The 23,355-nt window shown below is 40.7% G+C and overlaps 1 protein-coding gene across 1 annotated transcript in view; it reads left to right on the forward strand.

The window, feature by feature from the left end:
- PTPRM (protein tyrosine phosphatase receptor type M) overlaps positions 1–23,355 on the forward strand; it is an 824,025-nt gene that overhangs the window by 310,186 nt on the left and 490,484 nt on the right. Inside the window, exon 3 of the mRNA XM_028123955.2 lies at positions 4,575–4,846. Coding sequence (XP_027979756.1) covers positions 4,575–4,846 — 272 coding nt within the window. The remainder of the gene's footprint in view (positions 1–4,574; positions 4,847–23,355) is intronic.

A 23,355-nucleotide genomic window follows, 5' to 3' on the forward strand; every position in this document is an offset into this window, starting at 1 on the left:
AAAGACCTTCAAAGTGTGCTTTAAAAACTGCCCCTTTTGAAGCCAGCTCTGTTAGGTGGAGTTCTTTTCATTTGCCTGCAATGTTATAGTCTCTACTTCCTCACTTGTGACTTAAGGGTGTTTTGTTATTCGAACACAAACAGAATTTCTATGCTAATTTGAATTCTGATTTCCTTTATTTATTTGACCAGGTGGAGTGTTATTTGTTGGGAAAAAAAAAATTGAGGTAAGGAAGTACATACTGAGGGAGACCCAATTAGTCTTTGAAAATGCATTTCCTCACAGTCAAAACATTGAAGCAGGAGGTGAAAATTAAACATTCAGCCATATAGGGATATTTTTAAAAACAGACTTAATAGTCTAAAACTGAATATAAATGCCTTGGATCCTTTAAACATTGGCGAGTTGACTTTCCTTTCATAGCCTATGGGTGATAAATTCAATTAAAAGGCATTTCTTCCCTCCCACCTGCCATTTCTGTATGCACAACTGTGCGTTTACCCCCAGGAATCTGGGTTTGCCAGACTGTGCTAAATATAAGTGTTCACACTTTCTCATGTAAACTCACCGTAAGACAATAATGTAGCACTGTCAGGAAATACTTGCATTGGCTGAAATGTCATCTTCTCTTATTCGAAGCCATGAGGGTAAGTCCTCATGACCACACATAGAAATAAATATCCCCTTCCCAGAGCTTAAATATAGAGGCAAGATCAACTGTGTTGAAGGTTTTGTAACCCTTCAATACTAAAGTTCCTCTCTCATAAAGAGAGGAAACTTAAAAATTATCATTTAGATGAAATAGGATAGGACCAGGAAGGTTGTAAAGTGGGCAGGTGGAAATATATCTGCTAAAGAACTGAAGATAATTTAGAGAAGCCACGCATTTGGATGAAGTATGAGGAAAACAGAGTAATATTAATGCTCATCACCCACAATTTTTGAACTTGTGCTATTTGGCAAGCATTGTTCTAAGTGCCTTTATACATTAATCATTAATTATGGGGGCTACATAAAAATACCAATTGAGAGACTGTGGAGGAGAAAAAAAAAAAGGAACTCTCAGGTGACCAGACCCCAGGGAAGGGGCTTGGAAAAGGGAGACTATTCTTCCAAAAACATGTGTGTGTTGACCATAGTGCTGCTCAGGTGGCTTCCTAACTGTTGAAAGGAAGAAGAACTTTGCTTGTGACCAGTCCGAGCAGAATTGCTTCCTGAAGCCAGAACAGGTGAAGAAGATGGTGTGGATAGAGCTGGTGCATCCTCCAACACCACACCTGTGTTCTTGGAAGATCTCTGACTCATTTCGCAGAATCATACACTGAAAGTGATAGATTTTGTGAGAAAAATGGGGTTCGGGCTGGCCACTCAAAATCTATGCAATAGCTCTCTAGCTGGAGAACCAACAAAAACAGTAACAGCCCTTCTAAAAAGACCGGTCCCACCAATTTCCATCTGGCCTTCAGAATCCCAGTGACTTCGTTCTTTGCCCTGTACCCTGAGGCTCTGGCTTCGTCTTTCTACTGCAAGTCAGTCCCTTCTAATAGAGATCACTTCTGCCAGCCTAAAAATAGGATCCAGGATTTGTCTTCTTCCTCAGTCAATGTTCTTTCCTTTTCAACTCAGCAGGTGAGCCAAAGCTCCACAGTTTCTTTCTCTGTTCTTGCAGTTTCCCAGACAGCTTCACAGAAACCACTAAACTTCTTGCCACTTCCTCCCCTGAGTGAAGGCACTTGTGTGGGACTGGAGCTTTGTTCAAAGGTCATCATGTAGCCCTTTATTGAGATCACTCAAAAACTTTAATGTCCTGCCAAAAGTCACACATGAACCCAAGGGACTTCTGTGTTGGATGGATGTCATGCCCCTATTTGCTAATCCCATTTGAGCTAATCTGCATTACAGAAGCATACCCAGGTAACAAAACAGACTGTATTTTCTGGGCCAAAAAGGTTAAAAAGGAGAAAGGAGTATAAAAATTATGATCGTTTGTGTATTTATAACTTACAATACCTGAATTTCACCTTGACCTCAAGTTAAAAATTTCTGTATACATTAGACAGCTCAAACAGCTGAGAGAGCATTTTGTGCTGGAATGGTGTAATATGGAGGATTGGTTGCACAGCTAGGGGAATAGTATTTTAGGGATTCCTGGTGATTCCCTGAACAGTAATGGTAGGAAGCTTTCCAGTTTATACCAACATGTGAAAAAGAGACTTGTCTGTTTCAGCTTCATCCAGGCATCCAAACTCAATGTCGCAGGACACAGGAAAAACATGCTTTTGCCGTCCTTTGCCTATTGCCCTGTTTACCATCCATGGCTGCCTGAGTTTCACTGATGGAAACACTGCAAGAAATACTTTTCTTGTACTAAAGGTTTTGGTGATTCAGCGTTGACCTTAAGGCCATGTCATGGTCGGCCCTGTAGGTAGGAACATACATTGTAACTATGTTGCAGGTAACAGAGCCCCACGTGATCAAATACAGAATAGATCTGCTTATATTTACTCAGAAGAGAAAAGTACGATTTTTAAGTCATGTTATAAACACCAACAGCCAGCTTTAGATTTGTGATGGGGTTGGTCTACCCTGCATATTTTGAAGATTTTTTTTTTTTACATTTTATAGACTCTAGCTAACCTGAATCATTTCACTGATGTTCTCTTGCCGCCTGTCCCCTCTGTGCCCCCCAACTCATTCTTAAGTCACATTTGTAGTTCTTCCTTATCACTGGAATATATGTTCCATAGATAGCCCTTCCCTTGTGGCTTGGCTTTCATATTTCCAGGTGCATAACATTCATCTTTTGAAAAATTGCTCTGTTTTCAAAGAGTGACTATAATTTTCCTTCACTGTCGTGAAGGGGTTTTGTTTTCTTCATATACGCTCAAACGGCACATGAAGAAACATGGTGTTATTGGAGTGTAACAGGGTGAGTAGTGGGCTGGAAGCTCAGAGGCTCGAAGTTTTGGTTTGACCACGAACTCATCCTAAAACCTGGATAAACAGCTTCCTGATCTCTCTGTGACTCAGTTCCTGTTTATCTTGAATGCCATTACCCCCAGCTCCCCTTACACAGGGACACTGTAGGAGTAACAGCCGAGGGTAAACATTGTCTGATATTGATCCCTTAACAGTAGCCTATTAATTTATAAAAAATACGCCTACATTTGGGTTTTTTATTTTGTCCTCATAATAATTCTCTGGGAAAGGCGGTCTTCTTTTGCTGCTTAGGAAGTCACAGCTTGTAGACAAGAAAAAAAATCAACACTTGTTCTAGTAGTGTATGTATGTTTTTGGTATCTGTTGAGTGTGTACTAAGATACATATACACACAAACATACATACATACATACACACACACACACAAATGTCCTTGAAAATTATGGTTCACAATAAGGGAAATTTTAAAAAGAATACTTAACTGGGGAATAGTCTCCTCCTTCCAGTAGAAAGCATGAATCCAACCATATGTGAATAGTATTTCTTTTTGCATCTTTATGTTCCAAATTTAGGTGTTCTTCCCCCTCAGAGTTTCAATACATTTTTTCCTGTCTGCCAAAAATGCTTTATGATATTCTGTTTTCCCTTTTATCTCAAACATTTTGCTTTTATCTTTCTTTATATTTACATAAAGACAGATGAAAGCAAATATACGATATATAAAATTCATACAATTATTTTAATTGCCATTTCTATTGATCTTAGACATGGGGAGGGCCCGAGTGATACAGTTGATGCCAGGGTATCTGGAAAGCTTGGATCCATGTGGAAACACTTCAACAGTCATGGGTGGGCTGGTGCTATGGATGTAAAGATACACATTGCTCATAGAGATTTCTGAGCATGACCATCCTCTGATTGGCACAATGATTGCATCAGTAGGCTCGGTCATACTGGTCATGAAAACACCTCCACTATCAAGAAGTCATTTGTTATGGCAATGGGGGAGGGGTGGTGGCAATGAACTGCAAGAAAGTTATGATATTAGCAACAAGGAACATCATAGGGCCAGTAAAGTCTTCTAAGATTCCACAAATCAGGCCAATGTGTTCTCTCTTTCTCTAGGTTACACGGGAATATTAAAGGGGCTGCAATTGCCAAATGGTGGAGCTGTTAGAGAATAGTGTTGTCCCATAGCACTTTCTGAGATGATGGAAACGTTCAATATCTGTGCTTCCCAGCGTGGTAGCCATCAGCCACACGAGCCCATTCAGCACTTGAAATGTGGCTAGTGTGGCTGAGGACCTAAGCTTTTAATATTATGGGTTTTTACTTAATTTTAATGTAAATAGCCACATGTGGCTAGTGACTACCAGATGATCAGTGCAAGATAGCAAATTATGCATATTTTTGTTACTTAGGAGACTAAATGTAGTAATTTCAAGGGAACTTTCTATTCACTGATCTTGAGAATTCTTTGAGGTGAAAAGGTGTGAAAGAGATAGGGCTCTCAAAGCCTAAGTAAGATACGTGGCATTGCAGTGTCAACCCACCACGTAAATGATGGTGACTTTGAGAGATGACCAGAAAGTAGTATTTCTGGTTGTAACTCTCCTTTGATTTTCTTTCCACAGGCTCTTTCATGCTGGTGAACACATCTGGGAGACCTGAGGGGCAGAGAGCCCACCTCCTCTTACCTCAGCTGAAAGAAAACGACACCCATTGCATTGATTTTCACTATTTTGTATCCAGCAAGAGTAACACTGCTCCTGGGTTACTCAATGTCTATGTGAAGGTCAATAATGGGCCTTTGGGGAATCCTATCTGGAACATATCTGGAGACCCTACCCGCACGTGGAACAGGGCAGAACTGGCCATCAGTACATTCTGGCCTAATTTTTATCAGGTATGCTCTTTGTTTTCATTTCCTGTTTTGATGCATCTTCTAACTTCTGAAAATACAGTTTTTGTATTAGTATAATCAGAGAATGTATAAGAAGTGTAGCTATTTTTTTAATACTGATGTTAGGGAAGCTTGTGCTATTTGATAGGGAGTATATTAAGTCTTTGTATGTTACCTTGGGAAATGAGTAAAGAACACCTTTCACACTTGTTTATGCATATATTGTTTTAAGAAAATAAAAGAAAAATAAAAACAAAAATGCTCTTTTAAGTAACCTGAAGCAGGGCAGGAAGCGCTGTCTGCAAGTGCTATATTAAGTGGGCCATATCTGACCCACAGAGACATAGCACTTGATTCTAAAAGAGGAGACTCCTTTGTTCATGAGTTGCTCTCAGGAGTAAGTGAATCATTAAGAAGTGAGCCTCATGGACCAGGTAGCAAGGTGCAGGGTCCTGTTCCCATCCCTGTAAGCAATGGGAAGAAAAGAACATATGTAGGATAAGCCCTTGTCATGGTGGGGCTGCTGTCCTGTTATTCGCAATGTTCTGTTAAGACCCACGTCACCCACTTGGAGCTCTCATTGAAAGTAACTAAAGGGTGGAGGCCAGGAACAGTTCAAAAGTGGTACCAAAGCAACCCAGACGTCATGTGCCTTCTGGCAGAGAGTGACTTGTATCCCAAAGGCATTCGGACTCAGGATCAAAGGTGGAAAAATCATGACAATGGCATTTGGTGCTTTTTTTCCTTTTGTCCACAGCACCTTTAAAAAATAACTTGATTTTGAGAGTACTCAATTAATTTCAAGCTAAAAGGATTCATTAGGAGGATTGAGATATTTTGCTTTTCTCTTTCTTAATTCCTTTGGCTTGCTCAGGAGCCAGCTGGAACATGGATCCAAGATCATCTCTCAATTTAATTGAGGTGCTTGGCTAGACTCAGGGAAGGGAAAACTGAGTCTCCTCAAGGGCTGCTTGTCTTCCTAATGGCAGGAACAACACCCAGGAATCCATTCTGCAGGTTTGGTGTTTATTAGGGAAGATGCATCAATCCCAGTTCCTCTACCCCTGGATTTGATAATGGGAATAAATGGGCTGTCACTGTTGTGCCTGATTTGTCTGTGTACCCTTTTACCTGCAACAATTTCTAGAATTTAATGATTGAGAAATTCATGTGTCTTGAAGAGTACACATGTAAATTGTTAAATAGTACACACATAAATTGTTAAAATCTTTTAAAGGTACACTTCTTTTAAAAGTGTTAAAAATTTAGTTAGGTCTAAATTTAGCAATCTACTGTTAGGAATTCATCCCAAGGAAATAAGGAAGAATGGTTGCAAATAATTAACTACAAGGATTTTCATGGCAGTTTATTTATAATAATGAAAAATCAGAAACAGTATTATTTCCATCATTAGAGGTTTAGTTAATTTATGTTACCTCAGTACAAAAATGCATTTTGCAACAATTAAGAATAATGTCATGGAAGACCATTTAATGATCTACTTAAGGTTATGTTGTTAAGTGGAAAAACTGGTATAAAACAATAAATTCCACAATTTAAATTTTACATATTATATTTTTTAATTTTAAAAGTATATTTATATGATCAAATATATATACAATAATGTGTATATATATATATTATAAAATGAAGACTATGCTGAAATAAACATATTAAAAAGTGGTATCTCCCTAGCTAATAGGGTAACAGGTGATTTGAACTTTTTTTATTTATACCATCAGTCATATTCTAAATTTTCTCCCATATATATGTACTGTTTTTATGTATAAAACCCCAAAGAGTAAAGTAAAAAAAGAAAAAGTTTTTCTTCTACAGGGAAAATCTCCTATTTAACAAATAACCTTTTTTATAACTATATTAGCAATCAGTGGTATAATTTAAAAAAATAGGGCTCTGGGACAAAATTTCTCCATCCATAGTACTAAAATGGGAGCAGGGGAAGTGGGTTTGGTTAAGCTAGGCTTCCAAAGCTTCCAGCTTCATATGCTGGACTAAGCTAAGAGGCTGAGTGTTTTTAGAAACTTCTTTTGGAGGAGACCTTCCCAAAGTAGAGAAGGCGTAGGTGTGTGATGTTCCCACTGCCCCCCTAGCACCTGCATTAGGTTCTGCCTTCGCCCCCAGGCATCTGCTGGATGGAGGCAGTGTGACAAACTTCTAGGCAAGATCAGAAGGTAGGTCTGTTCATCTGTGCTCTGATTTTCCTGTCTTTCACCTTAGCACTGCCTCCCCAGCATCTCTAGGAGTGAACTCTCTTGGGCCCCTCAGAGCCTCCAGAGTCCAATGCATTGGTTTAGTTTTGACCTTGACCGCAATCCAGATCTTAAAGTTGTATTTTGCCTTTGTGTAAACTCAGGCTATGACAAGATACCAAAGACTGGGTGCCTCAAATGATAGACATTCTTTGTTCATGGTTGCAGAGCCTGGAAATCCTGCAGGATTCTCATAGAGTCAGTTCTTAGTGAGGACCCTCTTCCTGCCTTGTAGATGGCTGGCTTCTTCTCTTCTCAGAGGGTGCTCAGCAGCCTTTCCTCTGAGTGTGTATCTGGAGAGAAAGAGCTATTGTTTCTCCTCTGCTTCTTATTAGGATGATAACTATGGGGGCTCCACCTTCATGACCTCATCTAAACCGAATTACCTCCCTAAAGCTCCATCTCCAAATATTATCACACTGTGGTCAGGGCCTTAGCATATGAAAATGGGGAGGGACACATCATTTGTCCATAGCAGCCTTGGCACACCTAGCTCAGACAGTTGAAATTAAAGGAAGGAGTTAGTTTAATGGTCTTAGGAGATCCCCCTTTAAAAAGGAATTCTGGAACTATATTGAAAGTGAGGTGGTCCTATATATTAGGCCATTGTGATTTCCAATGAATTCTTCCTTTCTTGGGCTCTTTTGAATAAAATATTTTGCCACCCCCATTGTGAACTTCTGACCCCATCCCCCAGGCCCACCTGCTTCCCACTGTTACATATCTTACATAATGAGCAGTGCATGAGTTACCACATCGAATCAGAACCTAAGTCTCACTATCTCTTTTTGGTTCATTGATTGATTCATTAGGAATAGCTTTCTACTTTGGATTTAAAAGTGGATCTGACCCTCTTCCCTCTCGTGCTCTCTATCTCTCATTCTCTCTCTCTTAAATAAATAAAATCTTTTTTTAAAAAAGTGGATTTGTAGAGATTCTTTAATACAGCACTGCTAAGTTTTTAAGAATCTGGTGATCAACATCTGTAAAGGGTTCAGATCCACTGAAAGTGCCCTTGTTAGTTTAATTTCTGAGCTCTCCAACCAAACATTAGTTTTTAAAGTTGTAAAGGCATAGTGAAAGGCATATTTCTCCTTTATCTACTGGGCAGTAAACATATTGAAATCATTACCCGGATAGTAACACAAGCTATCAGGTAAATGGCACTCTGTAGATGCTACAAGAGGGTTGCCAGCAGGAAACCTCCCAGACACTAAGCAATAGGCCTTAAAATCACCATGTAAGACCTGAATGAAGTTTCCCATTTGGGATGAGAAAGGCAAACCGTATTACCAAAGGTGAATAAGAAGGAAAACACCTACCAAATCCTGTTTCCGCCCTTGGCCCAAGGTGTCAGCCTAACTGGAGATGACCAGAAAAAAAGCTAGAAAAACCAGGTGGCTCTGCATGGGCAGCACTGCCTGAGGAAGGAGCTTCCTTGCATATTGTGGTCCTCAGTGCATTGTGCCTTTCCTGAGAAGAGGGTTGTCATAATCCTGATGCTCTTAAAAATGTGAATCATGCCTGAGCATGAGCACTAATTTCCCAAATAGATTTATCTGTAAGAAGTTCTGTGCTAGTCTAAGGATGTGAGTCTGCTCTATGTGACTGTAGTTAACCCTTGAACAACATAGACGTTAGGAGTGCCAACCCCCCATGCACTGGAAAAATCCATGTATAACTTTTGACTCCCCCAAAACTTTACTAATAACCTACTGTTGATCAGAAGCCTTACCAATAACATAAACAGTTGATTAACACACATTTGTATGCTATATGTCTTAATACTCTATTCTTATAATTAAATAAGCTAGAAAAAATGTTATTAAGAAAATCGTAAGGATTTCAGGTTTCACATTTAGGTCTTTAATCCATTTTGAATTTCTTTTCATGTGTATGGTGTTAGAAAGTGGGCCAGTCTCGTTTTTTTTGTTTGTTTGTTTGTTTTTTTTGCATGTAGCTGTCCAGCTTTCCCAGCACCATTTTTTGAAAAGACTTTCCCTATTATATATTCTTGCCTCCTTTGTTATAGATTAATTGACCATGAAGGTGTGGTTTATTTCTGGGCTCTATCCCATTCCATTGATCTATGTGTCTGTTTTTGTGCCAGTACCATACTGTTTTGATTACTACAGCTTTGTAGTATCGCTTGAAATCTGGTATTGTGATACCTCCAGCTTTGTTCTTCATTCTCAAGATTGCTTTGGGTTTTTTTGTGGTTCCATACAAATTTTAGTATTATTTATTTTAGCTTTATGAAAATTTTAGTATTATTTGTTTTAGTTTTATGAAAATGCTGTTGGTATTTTGGTAGGAACTGCATTCAATCCGTAGATTGCGTTGGGTAATATGGACATTTAGCAATATTAATTCTTCCAGTCCATGAGCATGGGATATCTTTCCATTTGTTTGTGTGATCTTTAATTTCTTTCATCAGTGTTTTATAGTTTTCAGAGTATAGGTCTTTCACTTCAAAAGGAAATACGTTTATAGTGCTGTTCTGTCATTACTGAAAAAAATCCAGGTATAAGCAAACTCACACAGTTCATGCCTGTGTTGTTCAGGGGTCAACAGTATTACATTTTGGATCACAAAATATAAAAAATAATATTCTGGTGTCACATGAACATGGTTAATAATAGTCAACATATAAATGATGGCATTTTTAGGAAACAGGCCGTTTCTGGGCTAGAAAGCTGAGGACAAGATAGTAGGATATGAACATCTGAAGGAAGTGGGACCCTTGAGAGACCTTCTCTCAGTGCACAGGGAATCTGCTTCCCCCCAGACATCACCTCTACATTAGAGAATTTAGGCTGCAAGATACAATAGAGAGATCTAAAACATTAATACAGAGTGAACATATACTTGAAATATTACTATGTTAAAATATTTTATATTCATATAGCACTTTATTTCTAAAAGATGCTTTTCACATTTTATTAAGTAGCTTTGATATAATAAGATCAATGAGTTAACTGTTTTAAAGGAATTTCATATTATAGTATTATTTGGAAATGGGTAGCATCGTAGTATAGTAGAACATGTGATTTGGGTTAAACAGAACTGATTTAAATATCAGCCCTGTTTACTTACAAGTTTGGGCAACTGACTTAAACTTATGGAACCTCACTAATTATGGAACTAAATATAAAGGCAGTGCAGTGTGTAAAGAGGAATGGCAAAGCACAATTAGGCTGTTCTAGCCTTTCCATAAATAGTGGTAGTTTATTGAGATTAAGATTATGGTAGACAGAACAAGGGGAATAGCTAGTATCTGAGTGCTTTCTCCCTAAGTCACTCCTTAAATGTGTTTGGTGGAAGGCAGAAGGTGCTCAATGAAAAAGGGTTACAGGAATGAATCCTTCCATGAAAAGAGGTGAAATAAAGTGAACTGGGTTTCTTTCCACCAGAACATTCCAGAACTTATGGTCATACAAAAATGCAAGGTGAGGTTTTCCTGAGTGCTTCTGGTATCAGCCTGCCCTGGACTTTCTGCCATGGGAAGCAGGTGCTCCAGATAACTCCATCTGGGGGCCTGATGCACTGGGCTCCTTCCCTCTGTTCTGTCCTTCACTCTCTTTTTGGTCAGGATTGCCCGCTGGGTTTTGGCTACTACCCGCTAGTTTTTTCTCAACTTGGTCAGAATCTGAGTTTTGCAGCTCTTGGATTTGGAGAGGTTTTCGCCAGAAGTAGACACCACTTTCCCATGTACTTTTGCTAAATAGTAAGTTTCCTTGGGCATCTCTTGTTTTCCTAGTCTTTCCCCTAACATTATCTTAACTTGGCATTTATAGAGTTTCAAAATGTTTCTTGGCAAAGTGTTCTCACCATAGCAGTCATTCTGTGGAGCTTGTCCTATTTTTAGGAGAATAGTATTCTGCAAGTACAAATCACAATGGTAACCTGCATGGAATGCACCTAATTGTAGGTTAATTGCTGTTCATTAAAACATAAATTGTCAAGTATTTGGCGATTAACACATATTTAATTTCTTAATTACTGTTTGTCCTAATTGCTGCTACTTAGAACCTGCTCCTCTGTTGGGTGGCAGCAGTGAGCATTGCCAGCTGCTTGCTTTCATAAGGGCACCTGGGCTGGGAGACCACTTCCTTTGATTTAGACCTTGACTTCCTGCCATGTTAACAATATTATTTTCCTCTCACAAGCACCTTCTTGCTTTATTGTGCTAATGAAAAAAGAGAGAGAGAGAGAGAGAGAAAGATTCCATTTTGATTCTGTATCTTCCTTTTTTCTTTCCCACCCCTCGCATTTCTGGAGGCGATCTATCAATTTCTCAGGGTTCCTAACCCCGCCTGTACCCAGAGATGCCTGGGGAATGACCGACTCATGCCTTCTCCCTGCTTTTGGAATATAGTGATCATGAATCCAGTCAGAGGCAAAGGAAGCAGTGATCTTTAAGATAAATGGTTGCTTTGAAAAGAAAAAAATGCATAGATGGCTTTGAAGTCCCCTCCCCGTGCATCTCAAGAAAGGCGTTGGGCTGGGACGGGTGGCTGGTGATAAGAGGGAATGTGAGGACCGAGTCAGAATGATGAGTCTTACTGTTTCTTTAGAGTCTCCCAGCTAAAACAAATTCTTAGCTGTATGAGAGGGTCCTGGGAGAAGAAGAGGCATGGATTCCAGCCAAGACCTGTTCTAAATTCTCTGTGCAGTGAGGACACAAAGGATCTTGAACTTTGGGAGAGGCTAAACCAAGATCCGCCCTTTTCCAGTCTGACATCTTGCCTGGTAGATGAGGAGCTGAGAGAGCAGGAATGACTGGATCATTCCATCTTTTCACATTAAACTCCAACCGTTAGTCCCTATCCAGCCACCTTGGATTCTTTGCTGTGTTTGCCTTCAGCCCACTTACTTTGCTAGAAAGTCAGGGAAAGCTACTGTAAGTGGCATCAGCTCTGTTTGCATTTGCTGCACATATCACTGATCGATCTCTCACAGCCACTAACTCAGGAAACAAATGGGTTAGCCCTGAGCACTGCTCTGGCCAGCTGCCCTATCCCAGGAAATCCTGAAGGGGCTGGACAAATCCGGAGCATAGTCCCTGACTGGCTTTGCCAACACTGTTGCCCAACAAACTTGGATTAACTCCTCACAAGAGAAGCCAGTAACTCCAGAGAAGATGGTTTGGAAAAGAGAAAGGGAGAAATTTATGTTGGGTGCCAGCAGCCTGGGTAGGTGGTAAGCTCAAGCCTTAACACCTGGTCTGTCTGCCCATAAGATGGACACCTAGAGTTTTACCAGAAGAGAATCCGGGGTACGTGCAAGAGAGCAGGCAGAGAGCACATGATCATGGATGGGGTCGGTATGTGTTCAGTGGGTGATCATGGTCAGGGAAGGGGGCATGTGGGGTGCGGTCTTCTAGGCATTTTGCTGCTATCAAGGCTTTTTTAGTCTGGTGGTTGGAATGTTCCAGTTACTGCAAAATGTTTTCATCAATGCCTCAAGAATGTTTGATAAGAAATTAGAACAGTAAGGTAGACCAAAAGAAGTGGATTCTGGGGAAGACAGTGGAGTAGGGGAACCCTAAGCTCACCTCGTCCCATGGATACACCTAGATAAAACCTAAATTAGTGTAAATAACCCAGAAAATTACTCGAAGACTGGCATAACGGGCTCTCCATAGCTAATTGTGGAGAAGACGCCACTTCAAAAACAGTTCTCCAAACTGGCTCCAGGTCTCCCACAAGTACACCCATGCAGACCTTGCTAACACCACGTGCCTCAGCCTTGCCTTTTCCTGTGGACCCATCTCTTCTAACCCGCCCTCAGCAGGAGACCATCCTAAGCAGTGCCAGAGGCATGACAGTGTGCAGGCAGCACTGGCAGGGGCCAACACCACTCCAGGGTGATTCCTGACCTGGGGAGAGGGGAAGATAACGACACACACCAGCCCCAGCAGTAGGCTGAGGGCAGACATGTGGTTTGCCTGCAGGTCCTACCCACCAATGAAAGTCTTTCAGGGGATAGGGCAGGGAGAGCACCCTGCCATTTGGTGTAACTGTAGCTCTGGCAAACATCTGGTCTGACCCATCTCAAGCCCAGGGCAGCTCCAGACTGGCCCCTAACAGCACCCTAGGGACCAAGCCCTGCCTACCACAGGCAGAGAGAGCTATTGCGGACGACTGGCCTGACGGCAAATGCAGCTCAGCCACAACAGTATGGCCCATGCAGCACAAGCAGGAGACACCTCTGAAGTGCCAAGTTCTAGTGAACAGGGGACATTGCACCGCAGTGCAGTATAGGACCTCTTGTTCATAAGGCCAGTATTTTTAAGAGCACGAGACATAGCTGACTTTCTTAAAACATAGAAATAGACACAGAGTTAGACAAAATGAAGAGTCAGAGGACCATCTCCCAGATGAAAGAACAGAACAAAATCACAGCGAGACAGCTAAATGAAATAGAGATAAGCAGTATGCCTGATAGAGAATTTAAAGTAATGGTCTTAAAGAAACTCACTGGACTTGAGAAAAGAGTGGAGGACCTCAGTGAAACTCTCAACAAGGAGATAGAAAATATAAAAAAAGAGCCAATCAGAGATGAAGAACTCAATAACTGAAATTAAAAATACACTAGAAGAAATAAATAGCAGATTTGAGGAAACAGAAGAACACATCAGTGAGCCAGAATACAAGAGGAATGGAAAGCAATCAAGCTGAATAGGATAAAGAAAAAAGAATAAAAAATGAGAATAGGATTCCATGATCATGGACTGGAAGAATTAATATTGTTAAAATGTTGATATTACCCAAAGAAATCTACAGATTTAATGCAGTCCCTATCAAAATACCAACAGCATTTTTCACAGAGCTAGAACAGTCCTAAAATTTGTATGGAACCACAAAAGACCCCAGACAGCCAAAGCAATCGAAAAAGAAGACAAAGCTGGAAGCATCACAATTCCAGATTTTAAGTTATGCTACAAAGTTGTAATCAAAACAATATGGTACTGGCACAAAAATAGACATATAGATCAATGGAAATGAATAGAAAGCCCAGAAATAAACCCATGATTATATGGTCAATTAATCTTTGAAAAGAAGAATATGCAATGGGAAAAAAGCAGTCTCTTCAACAAATAGTGTTGGAAAACTGGACAGCTACATGCAAAAGAATGAAGCTGGACCACTTTCTTAGACCATACACAAAAATAAACTCAGAATGGATTAAGGACCTGAATGTGAGAGCTGAAACCATAAAAATCCTAGAAGAGAGCAGAGGCAATAATTTTTCTGACATTGGCCTTAACAATTTTTTTGTAGATATGTCTCCTGAGGCAAGGGAAACAAAAGCAAAAATAAATGATTGGGACTACATCAAAATAAAAAGCTTTTGTACAGCAAAGGAAACAATAAAAAAAAAAAACCCAAAACAATAAAAAAAAAAACAAAAACAAAACCCCAAAAAACCCTACTGAATGGGAGAAGGTATTTGCAAAGGATATATCCAGTAAGAGGTTAATATCCAAAATATATAAAGAACTTATACAGCTCAACACCAGAAAACCAAATAATCCAATTAAAAAATGAGTAGAAGACATTAACAGACATTTCTCCAAAGAAGACATCCAGATGGCCAACAGACACATGAAAAGATGCTCAACATCACGAGTCATCAGGGAAATGAAAATCAAACTCGCAATGAGATACCACCTTACACCTGTCAGAATGGCTAAAATCAAAAACACAAGAAACAGCAAGTGTTGGTGAGAATGTGGAGAAAAGGAAACTTCATGCGCTGTTGGTGGAATTGCAAACTGGTGCAGCGACCGTGAAAAACAGTATGGAGGCTCCTCAAAAGATTAAAAATAGAGCTACCATATGATCCAGTAATTCCACTACCAGGTATTCACCCAAAGAAAACAAAGAAACTAATTCATAAAAATATGTATCCCTATGTTTTTTGCAGCATTACTTACAATAGCCAAGATATGGAATCAACCCAAGTGTCCATCGATTGATGAATAGATAAAGATGTATATATACACTATGGAATATTACTCAGCCTTAAAAAAGAATGAAATCTTGCCGTTTGCAACAACATGGATGAATCAAGAGGATATATCGCTAAGTGAAATAAACCAGTCAGAGAAAAACAAATACCATATGATCTCACTCGTATGTGGAATTTGAATTCATTTAATTCAAATGAAGAAAGGAAAACAAGAGGCAAAGCAAAAAACAGACTCTTAACTATAGAGAACAAACTGGTGGTTGCCAAAGGAGAGGTGGGTGGGGGGTGGGTAAAATAGGTAAAGGGGATTAAGAGACACACTTAACATGAGTAATATATGGAATTTTTGAATCACTCTGTTGTGCACCTGAAACGAATGTAACAATGTGTGTTAATTATACTGGAATCAAAAAATAATATAAATTTAAAAAAATAAAAACAATGGGTTTCAGTTAGAGCATGAGTTAAGAGGTCTATTTCTGGGTTTGACTGTTGGAGCTATAGTTGAGCAAGAGGGCTTGCTGACCATGCTCCACTGTCAATATTCCCTTCCATTTTTATGGGAGGGTGGCTGCCATTCTCAATTTGGCTACTTCCTGCTGGACAGGGGAGATGGAGGGGTTTTTCAAAGTAGAAGGGATGTACCTGTTGCTGTGTTAATTATTTCTGACTCATTAAAGCATGTGAACTGAAAGAATATAGCTCAGGTACACACCACAAGGTAAGCCTGAATCCCAGATAGAACCATGCTACTGAGAGTAGAATAGCCAAGCCCATTTTGATTATTTCTTTGAGGACAGACTTTATATCTGTTGGTATCCATGAAAATAATTGTGAAAACCAATATCTGATTCCTTCCCCTATTCTGTCCAAGAAAGTGGTGTGGTGGCCCATGGTTATTGTAACCATGTACTTTGCCATCTAATTTTCTTGATGCTTGTTTCTACCTCTGATGAAGCATTAATATGGACCCAGCAAGTTGAATTAACAATGACACAAATTCCCTGTTGCTCAGCTAGGATATACTCTAGAGCCATACAGTTATCCAGGATGACTTTAGCAGGGGAATCTAATGATTTGTGATTATTAGCCACGCTGGTTGGAATTCAGGGCAAGTTGTGAAGCACATGTTGATGTGAGGCAACCACCCCCCTCTCCCCACCCCTGCCACGGCAACAACATGGAACTACAGGAATACACACCCCCATCAGGGATGTTGCCTGGGAGGTCCTGATCGAGTATGGTGACTACCTACAGGGAGCTGGCCTAGTGCTTAGATTTTTGAGCAGGGTGAAGGGAGAAGGCAGTCACCCAGGTGACCAGAGATACTGTTTTGGGATAGAATTTGTAACACAGTCCATGGCCCAGGGGACTCTGTCTAATTTTAAAATAAAGACAAACCCAGCCACAGCACGAAGACAAAAGGTGGGAGGACTGGCCCACCAAGTGGGCAGCCACTCCGTCCAGTGTCTGCCCAGCTGAGCCTGGCTGGGAATATTATCCTTAGCTGGAAAAGAAAGAGACTGTTGTTTACACATAGGAGTTTGTTCTTTTTTGCTTCATGTGGTATCTAATTGGGGAATATGTGCCTGTTGTTTATGTTCTGAAAATTACTTCCTTTAGTAATGAGAGGGACTGTAAGACATGGGGGTGCCTTCTGATCATCTTGGGAAAATCTAGCTATTCTAACCCTGTACATTATTGTCTGAGCCTTAATGATTGGAAATCAGTTGCCCTTGGGAACTCCTGAGGTATCGTAAACTGGATATACCAAAGGGTCTCCGTGGTCCAACACCAGCTGGGTTTTTGGATGACATTTCCAACACTTGACAACGCACGTAGTTGAGACCAAAGCCTGAGTTACCCGAACTAGTGTGTTATCTTTCCGACCTAGGGAAAAAGAAACCATGATTAATACAAAGCACAGAATAAACATAATGGTTATGTGTTCTTTTTTCTAAAGAGGTATTTTAAGTTCTGGTTAGAGTGACTTTCCCAGTAGGAGGGTTTGGTGTCTCTTCTCTCTCCTCGTTTTACTCTTGTGTGATGTATCCACAGCTTCACTTTGTCCAGTTTCAAGGAGGAATGGGTGGTTCGTAGGATATCAAAAGGTCCAATCCATTTTTCAGTTAATTTTGGTCAGGTCTGTGTTCTTTCCAAGTTTTTAATAAGAGCTTGTCCCCAGATTGAAATCAGTGCAATGGTTCTTCCAACAAGGAGGCCATCCTAGAGGAAGCAAACTGGTGAATGATGGTTAATATTTTGATTCAAGTGTTGTACATATTGTATAATTTTTGTTTCTCCCCCCATGTGGGTGGGGGCCAGGAATGATCCTCCATAGTTCCATAGGGGCTCCATCTGAACCCATTCTGAGGTGTCACCCTTATGTGGAGAAGGGCGAGCAGCAGTTCCCTGTCTCATGTTAAATGAGTTTCTTGACACAGCTTTGTGATGGTCTTTTTCAAAGTATGGTTCATTTTTTCCATGTTTCTCATCGAGTATGGGCTGTGAGAAACAGAGCAGCTTGTTTCATACACTTTCCCCCAATACCAAATACCTCAGAAGCAATGTCCACCAACTGAGAGGAGTTCATAGCCGCTGCTCTCTTGACCTTCTGCAGCTTCTTTCATATATCAGGGGCACTTTGTCCAATAAAGGTCACATTAACCATTCTCAGATTTTCAAGAGCCTCGGGAACCTCATTGGTATATTTTAGATAGGCTTGATAAATCCACTCGAGAAACTTGCAGGGATCATCATTTAATTTTTGTTGAATTGCCTTGACTTTAGTAAGCCTTTTTTGCTTTGGCACCCTTCACTTTAGTCCCATTAACTTATACCTTCAGCAGTGGTTCAGATGAACCATTCCTTCAGCAACAGTTGGGTCCCAGCCAGTTTTGGCCACCAGGACTGCACCTGCCGGTAAGGGGGTATTACCTGTATTTTTATCATACACATGCCAGTACTCACTAGGAGTTGCTAATCGGCTGTAAGGAGCATACTTCACAGAGTCTGCATCTCTGCCTAAGGAGGCTTATCGGGAGCAAGGATAGTAGTGAACAATTCAGACATTTTCTGAGGATCCTCTCTACAAAGTATGGTTTGAATTTTTCCAATTTAAAAGGTCTGAGATAGAGAAAGGATTGTATGTCCAATAATATCTGGCAGGCTGTCTCTGGGGATTCATCCCTACAGGATAATGCTACCAAGGAAATGTCCTGTTCCAAATCAGGGTGCCTCCTGACCACATTTGGTGTCCTGGAAGGTCTTGAAATGGGAGAACATTCCTGCCTCCAGGGGCATAGCTAGGAGGAGGAGAAACTGGGGTAGATGGAGCTCTGTGATTATCCACATTTGGCACCAGTAGAAGTCCCAGGGCAAGGGGTTCGAAGATTGTAGCAACCCGAGTTTCTCTTTTTTTCCGCATTTGACCTGCTGTCCTCACACACATTCACCCCTGGCTTTCTCTCAGTAGGCCCACTATCCTCACACGCTTTAACCTCTGTCTGTCTTTGCATCATGAGCTTAGAGCTTTTATGTGCTGAATGTCTATTACTTAACAGCTTAAAAGCCTGAACATATGGAATTTCATTTCATTTGCCAGATCTTTGACAAAATAATTCTAATTGGAGGATAGGATGGTAATTTCGAGACCCATATTTTTCCTCTTATTCTAGTCCGTACATGGGCCATGCCATGTTGCAGTAAGAAATCATCTTCCTAGTCATCAGCTTATACCTATATGTGGATGGTGCTGCCACAGTGCACCCCAAGGGACTGTCAGACGGGACAGAAGTAATGTTTCCCACCCCAGAAAGGGAAGAAAGGAATGAGTAGGAAATGAAAGAAACCAAACCAGACAGAGTCCTCTTCCAGATTCCTGCAAAGGGAAGCTGAATTCCTCGGTGAGACGAAGTTGGGGATGATTAGTCGTACAACCATGATTTCACACCGCTGGGTACCAAGTGTTGGACAGTTTAGCCCTAATGTAGAAATCAGAGGGTTCCCGTCAGCACTGGTATAACTTCTCCAGAAACCCAAAGCTCAGTGCTTCCCAAATCTATCTCTCTTTTCAAATCACGCATGAAGTGGAAGCTGGGTCAGCAAGGGCAAGATAGGGACCTGCCCTCACAGGTGGTCTCGGGGCAACCACTGGGACTTGCCCTTGGCCGCCCACCCCTCAGAGGCAGTTCACCCGCAGGGAGGGGCTGAGGCACCTACCTGGTCAGGAGTCTGTGAGATGGATGATCACCCACCAAAGCAGCATGCCCTTCCTGGATGGCTCGCCAGAAACTCTTATCCATCCATCCACCTGTCATAGCCACTAACTCAGGAAAGAATGAGTGAGTCTTAGGGGCTGTCTTGGCCAACTGCTCCCACCCCACTTGGGGAATGCCCAGGAAGCTGGACAGATGGGAAGCACAGCTCCTAGCTGGGTCTGCCCATACTGGTCCTGACCAAACTCGGATAAACTAGCCGCAAGAGGAGCAGATAACTCAGGAGAAAAGAGTTTGGAAAACCCCTGGGTGCAGGCAGCTGGGGGTGGTGGCATGCTCACCTCTCCCCGGCAAGATTGACATGTCGAATATACAGGGGTGGATACATTGTACCTTGCACATAGAGAGTGTAATAATGGTGTGTTTAGCCACCACCTACCCTTCCTACCTCTTGGGTGTGGCATCTTCTCCATAATTAGCTGTGGAGAGTCTGTTCTGCCAGTCTTCTGTTGTTTTCTGGGTTATTTCCACTGATTGGGTGTTACCTAGTTCTATCCATGGGACAAGGTGAGCTTAGGGTCCTCCTACTCTGCTGCCTTTAGGGGAAGTCCCTGTCCTCTGCATTCTTTGCTTAAAGAAGGGGAACAGTATGTTTTAAGAAATAAGTGGGGATACACTTGGCTGTCACTTAGTATGGACCTAAAGCTACATTTGGGAACTGGATCGATTCACGTGATGGTTTTTCACCTTCAAGATACTACTTTTATTTATTTATTGTTAAAATCTTACCACAACTCTAAGTTTCATTCTCAGCTTGTATTAAGTATTTGATGGTCAAGGGCAGGTACTTATTCCGGGTTAACATCTCATACTTCTCTGTGGCCTGTGGATGCTTGCTTATCCACACTTTTCTCTATAACTTTCATATTTTTTTTCTCAACCTTAATTTTCTTCCATAGCCCGTTTTGTAGAATGTATATTTGAGCTACTGTTAGTAAAGATTTGAAAAGAATACTAGTTCTTTTTAAACATGAAAGGAAAAAACAACAGAAAAGTGAGGAAAGTCGTGTTTTTTGGTTGAAAAGTAGATGAAGTCATAAGAATGAGCAAAATGAATAGGCGTGACCAAGCAACAATAATTCACTCCAAGGAGAATCTTGCTATCCTTTGAGTACTTTTAACTTTGGGAAAGTAGCCTTTTATTTTATTTTATTTTTTGAAATTTTATTTTATTATGTTAATCACCATACAATACATCATTAGTTTTTTTACATGGTGAATAGGGTTTTTTTTATTTTATTATGTTATGTTAATCATCGTACATTACATCATTAGTTTTTGATGTAGTGGTCCATGATTCATTGTTTGCGTATAGCATGCAGTGCTCCATGCAGCACGTGCCCTCCTTAATACCCATCACCGGGCCAACCCATCCTCCCACCCCCTCCCCTCTAGAACCCTCAGTTTGTTTCTCAGAGTCCATAGTCTCTCATCCTTCGTCTCACCCTCCGATTCCCCCCCCTTCATTTTTCCCTTCCTTCTCCTAATGTCCTCCATGCTCTTCCTTATGTTCCACAAATAAGTGAAACCGTGTGATAATTGACTTTCTCTGCTTGACTTATTTCACTTAGCATCATCTCCTCCAGTCCCATCCATGTGGATGTTAAAGTTGGGTATTCATCCTTTCTGATGGCTGAGTAATAGTCCATTGTATATATGGACCACATCTTCTTTATCCATTCATCTGTTGAAGGGCATCTCGGCTCTTTCCACAGTTTGGTTATTGCAGACATTGCTGCTATGAACATTGGGGTGCATATGGCCCTTCTTTTCACTACATCTGTGTCTTTGGGGTAAATACCCAGTAGTGCAATTGCTGGGTCATAGGCTAGCTCTATTTTTAGTTTTCTGATGCATCTCCACACTGTTTTCCAAAGTGGCTGTACCAACTTGCATTCCCACCAACAGTGTAAGAGGGTTCCCCTTTCTCCACAACCTCTCCAACATTTGTTGTTTTTTGCATTGTCCATTTTTGCCATTCTAACGGGTGTAAGGTGGTATCTCAATGTGGTTTTGATTTGAATTTCCCTGATAGCTAATGATGATGAACATTTTTTCATGTCTGTTAGCTATTTGTATGTCTTCTTTGGAGAAGTGTCAGTTCATGTCTTCTGCCCATTTTTTGACTTGATTATTTGTTTTTTGGGTGTTGAGTTTGAGAAGTTCTTTATAGATCTTGGAAATCAGCGCTTTGTCTGTAGTGTCATTTGCAAATACCTTCTCCCATTCTGTGGGTTGCCTCTTAGTTTTGTTGACTTGTTTCCTTTGCTGTGCAGAAGCTTTTTATCTTGATGAAGTCCCAAAAGTTCATTTTCGCTTTTGCTTCACTAGCCTTTGGAGATGTATCTTGAAAGAAGTTGCTGTGGCCGATGTCAAAGAGGTTACTGAGGATTTTGATGGATTCCTGTCTCACATTGAGGACTTTCATCCATTTTCAGTTTATCTTTGTGTATGGTGTTAGAGAATGGTCCAGTTTTATTCTTCTGCATGTGGCTGTCCAATTTTCCCAACACCATTTATTGAAGAGACTGTTTTTTCCATTGCATATTCTTTCCTGCTTTGTTGAAGATTATTTGACCATAGAGTTGAGGGTCCATCTCTGGGCTCTCGATTATGTTCCATTGTCTATATGTCTGTTTTTGTGCCAGTACCATGCTGTCTTGGTGATCACAGCTTTGTAATATAGCTTGAAAACAGGCAATGTAATGCCCCCAGCTTTGTTTTTCTTTTTCAACATTTCCTTGGCGATTCAGGGTCCTTTCTGATTCCACACAAATTTTAGGATTGTTTGTTCCAGCACTTTGAAAAATGTCATTGGAATTTTGATCGGGATGGCATTGAAGGTAGAGATTGCTCTGGGTACCATAGACAGCTTAACAATGTTTATTCTTCCGATCCATGAGCATGGAATGTTTTTCCATCTTTTTGTGTCTTCTTCAATTTCTTTCATGAGTGTTCTGTTGTTCCTAGAGTATAGATCCTTTACCTCTTTGGTTAGGTTTATTCCGAAGTATCTTATGGTTTTTGGTGCTATTGAAAATGGAATCATTTCTCTGATTTCTCTTTCTACAGTTGCATTGTTAGTCGATAAGAAAGCAACTGATTTCTGTGCATTGATTTTGTATCCTGCCACATTACTGAATTGCTGTATGAGTTCTAATACTTTGGGGTTGGAGTCTTTCGGTTTTCCACATAAAGTATCATGTCATCTGAGAAAAGATAGAGTTTGACTTCTTCTTTGCCAATTTGAATAATTTTATTTCTTTTTGTTGTCTAATTGCTGTTGCTAGGACTTCTAGTACTATGTTGAACAATAGTGGTGAGGGTGGGCATCCTTGACGTGTTCTTCATCTTAATGGAAAGGCTCTCAGCCTTTCCCCATTGAGGTTGATACTCGCTGTGGGTTTTTCATAGATGGATTTTATGAATTTGAGGAATGTTCCCTTTAACCCTATACTCTGATGAGTTTTAATCAGGAAAGGATGCTGTACTTTGTCAAATGCTTTTTCTGCATCAATTGAGAGGACCATATGGTTCTTCTCTCTCCTCTTATTAATGTGTTCTGTCACACTGATTGATTTGCGAGTGTTGAACCACCCTTGCATCCCGGGGATAAATCCCACTTGGTCGTGGTAGATGATCCTTTTAATGTATTGTTGGATCCTGTTAGCTAGGATTTTGTTGAGGATTTTGGAATCCATATTCATCAGGGATATCAGACTGAAATTCTCCTTTTTGATGGGGGTCTTTGCCTAGTTTGAGGATTAAGGTAATGCTGGCCTAATGGAATGAGTCTGGAAGCTTTCCTTCTGTTTCTATTTTTTGAAACAGCTTCAGTTAGAATAGGGTATTATTTCTTCTTTGAATTTTTGGTAGAATTCCCCAGGGAATCCATCAGGCCTTGGACTCTTGGTTTTTGGGAGGTTTTTGATCCCTGCTTCCATCTCGTTACTGGTTATTGGCCTGTTCAGGTTGTCAATTTCTTCCT

Source organism: Eumetopias jubatus, unplaced genomic scaffold, assembly GCF_037043125.1.
Source record: "Eumetopias jubatus isolate StellerSeaLion01/CBP00866 unplaced genomic scaffold, mEumJub1_p1.0 scaffold_16, whole genome shotgun sequence".
NCBI classification, from domain to species: Eukaryota; Metazoa; Chordata; class Mammalia; order Carnivora; family Otariidae; genus Eumetopias; species Eumetopias jubatus.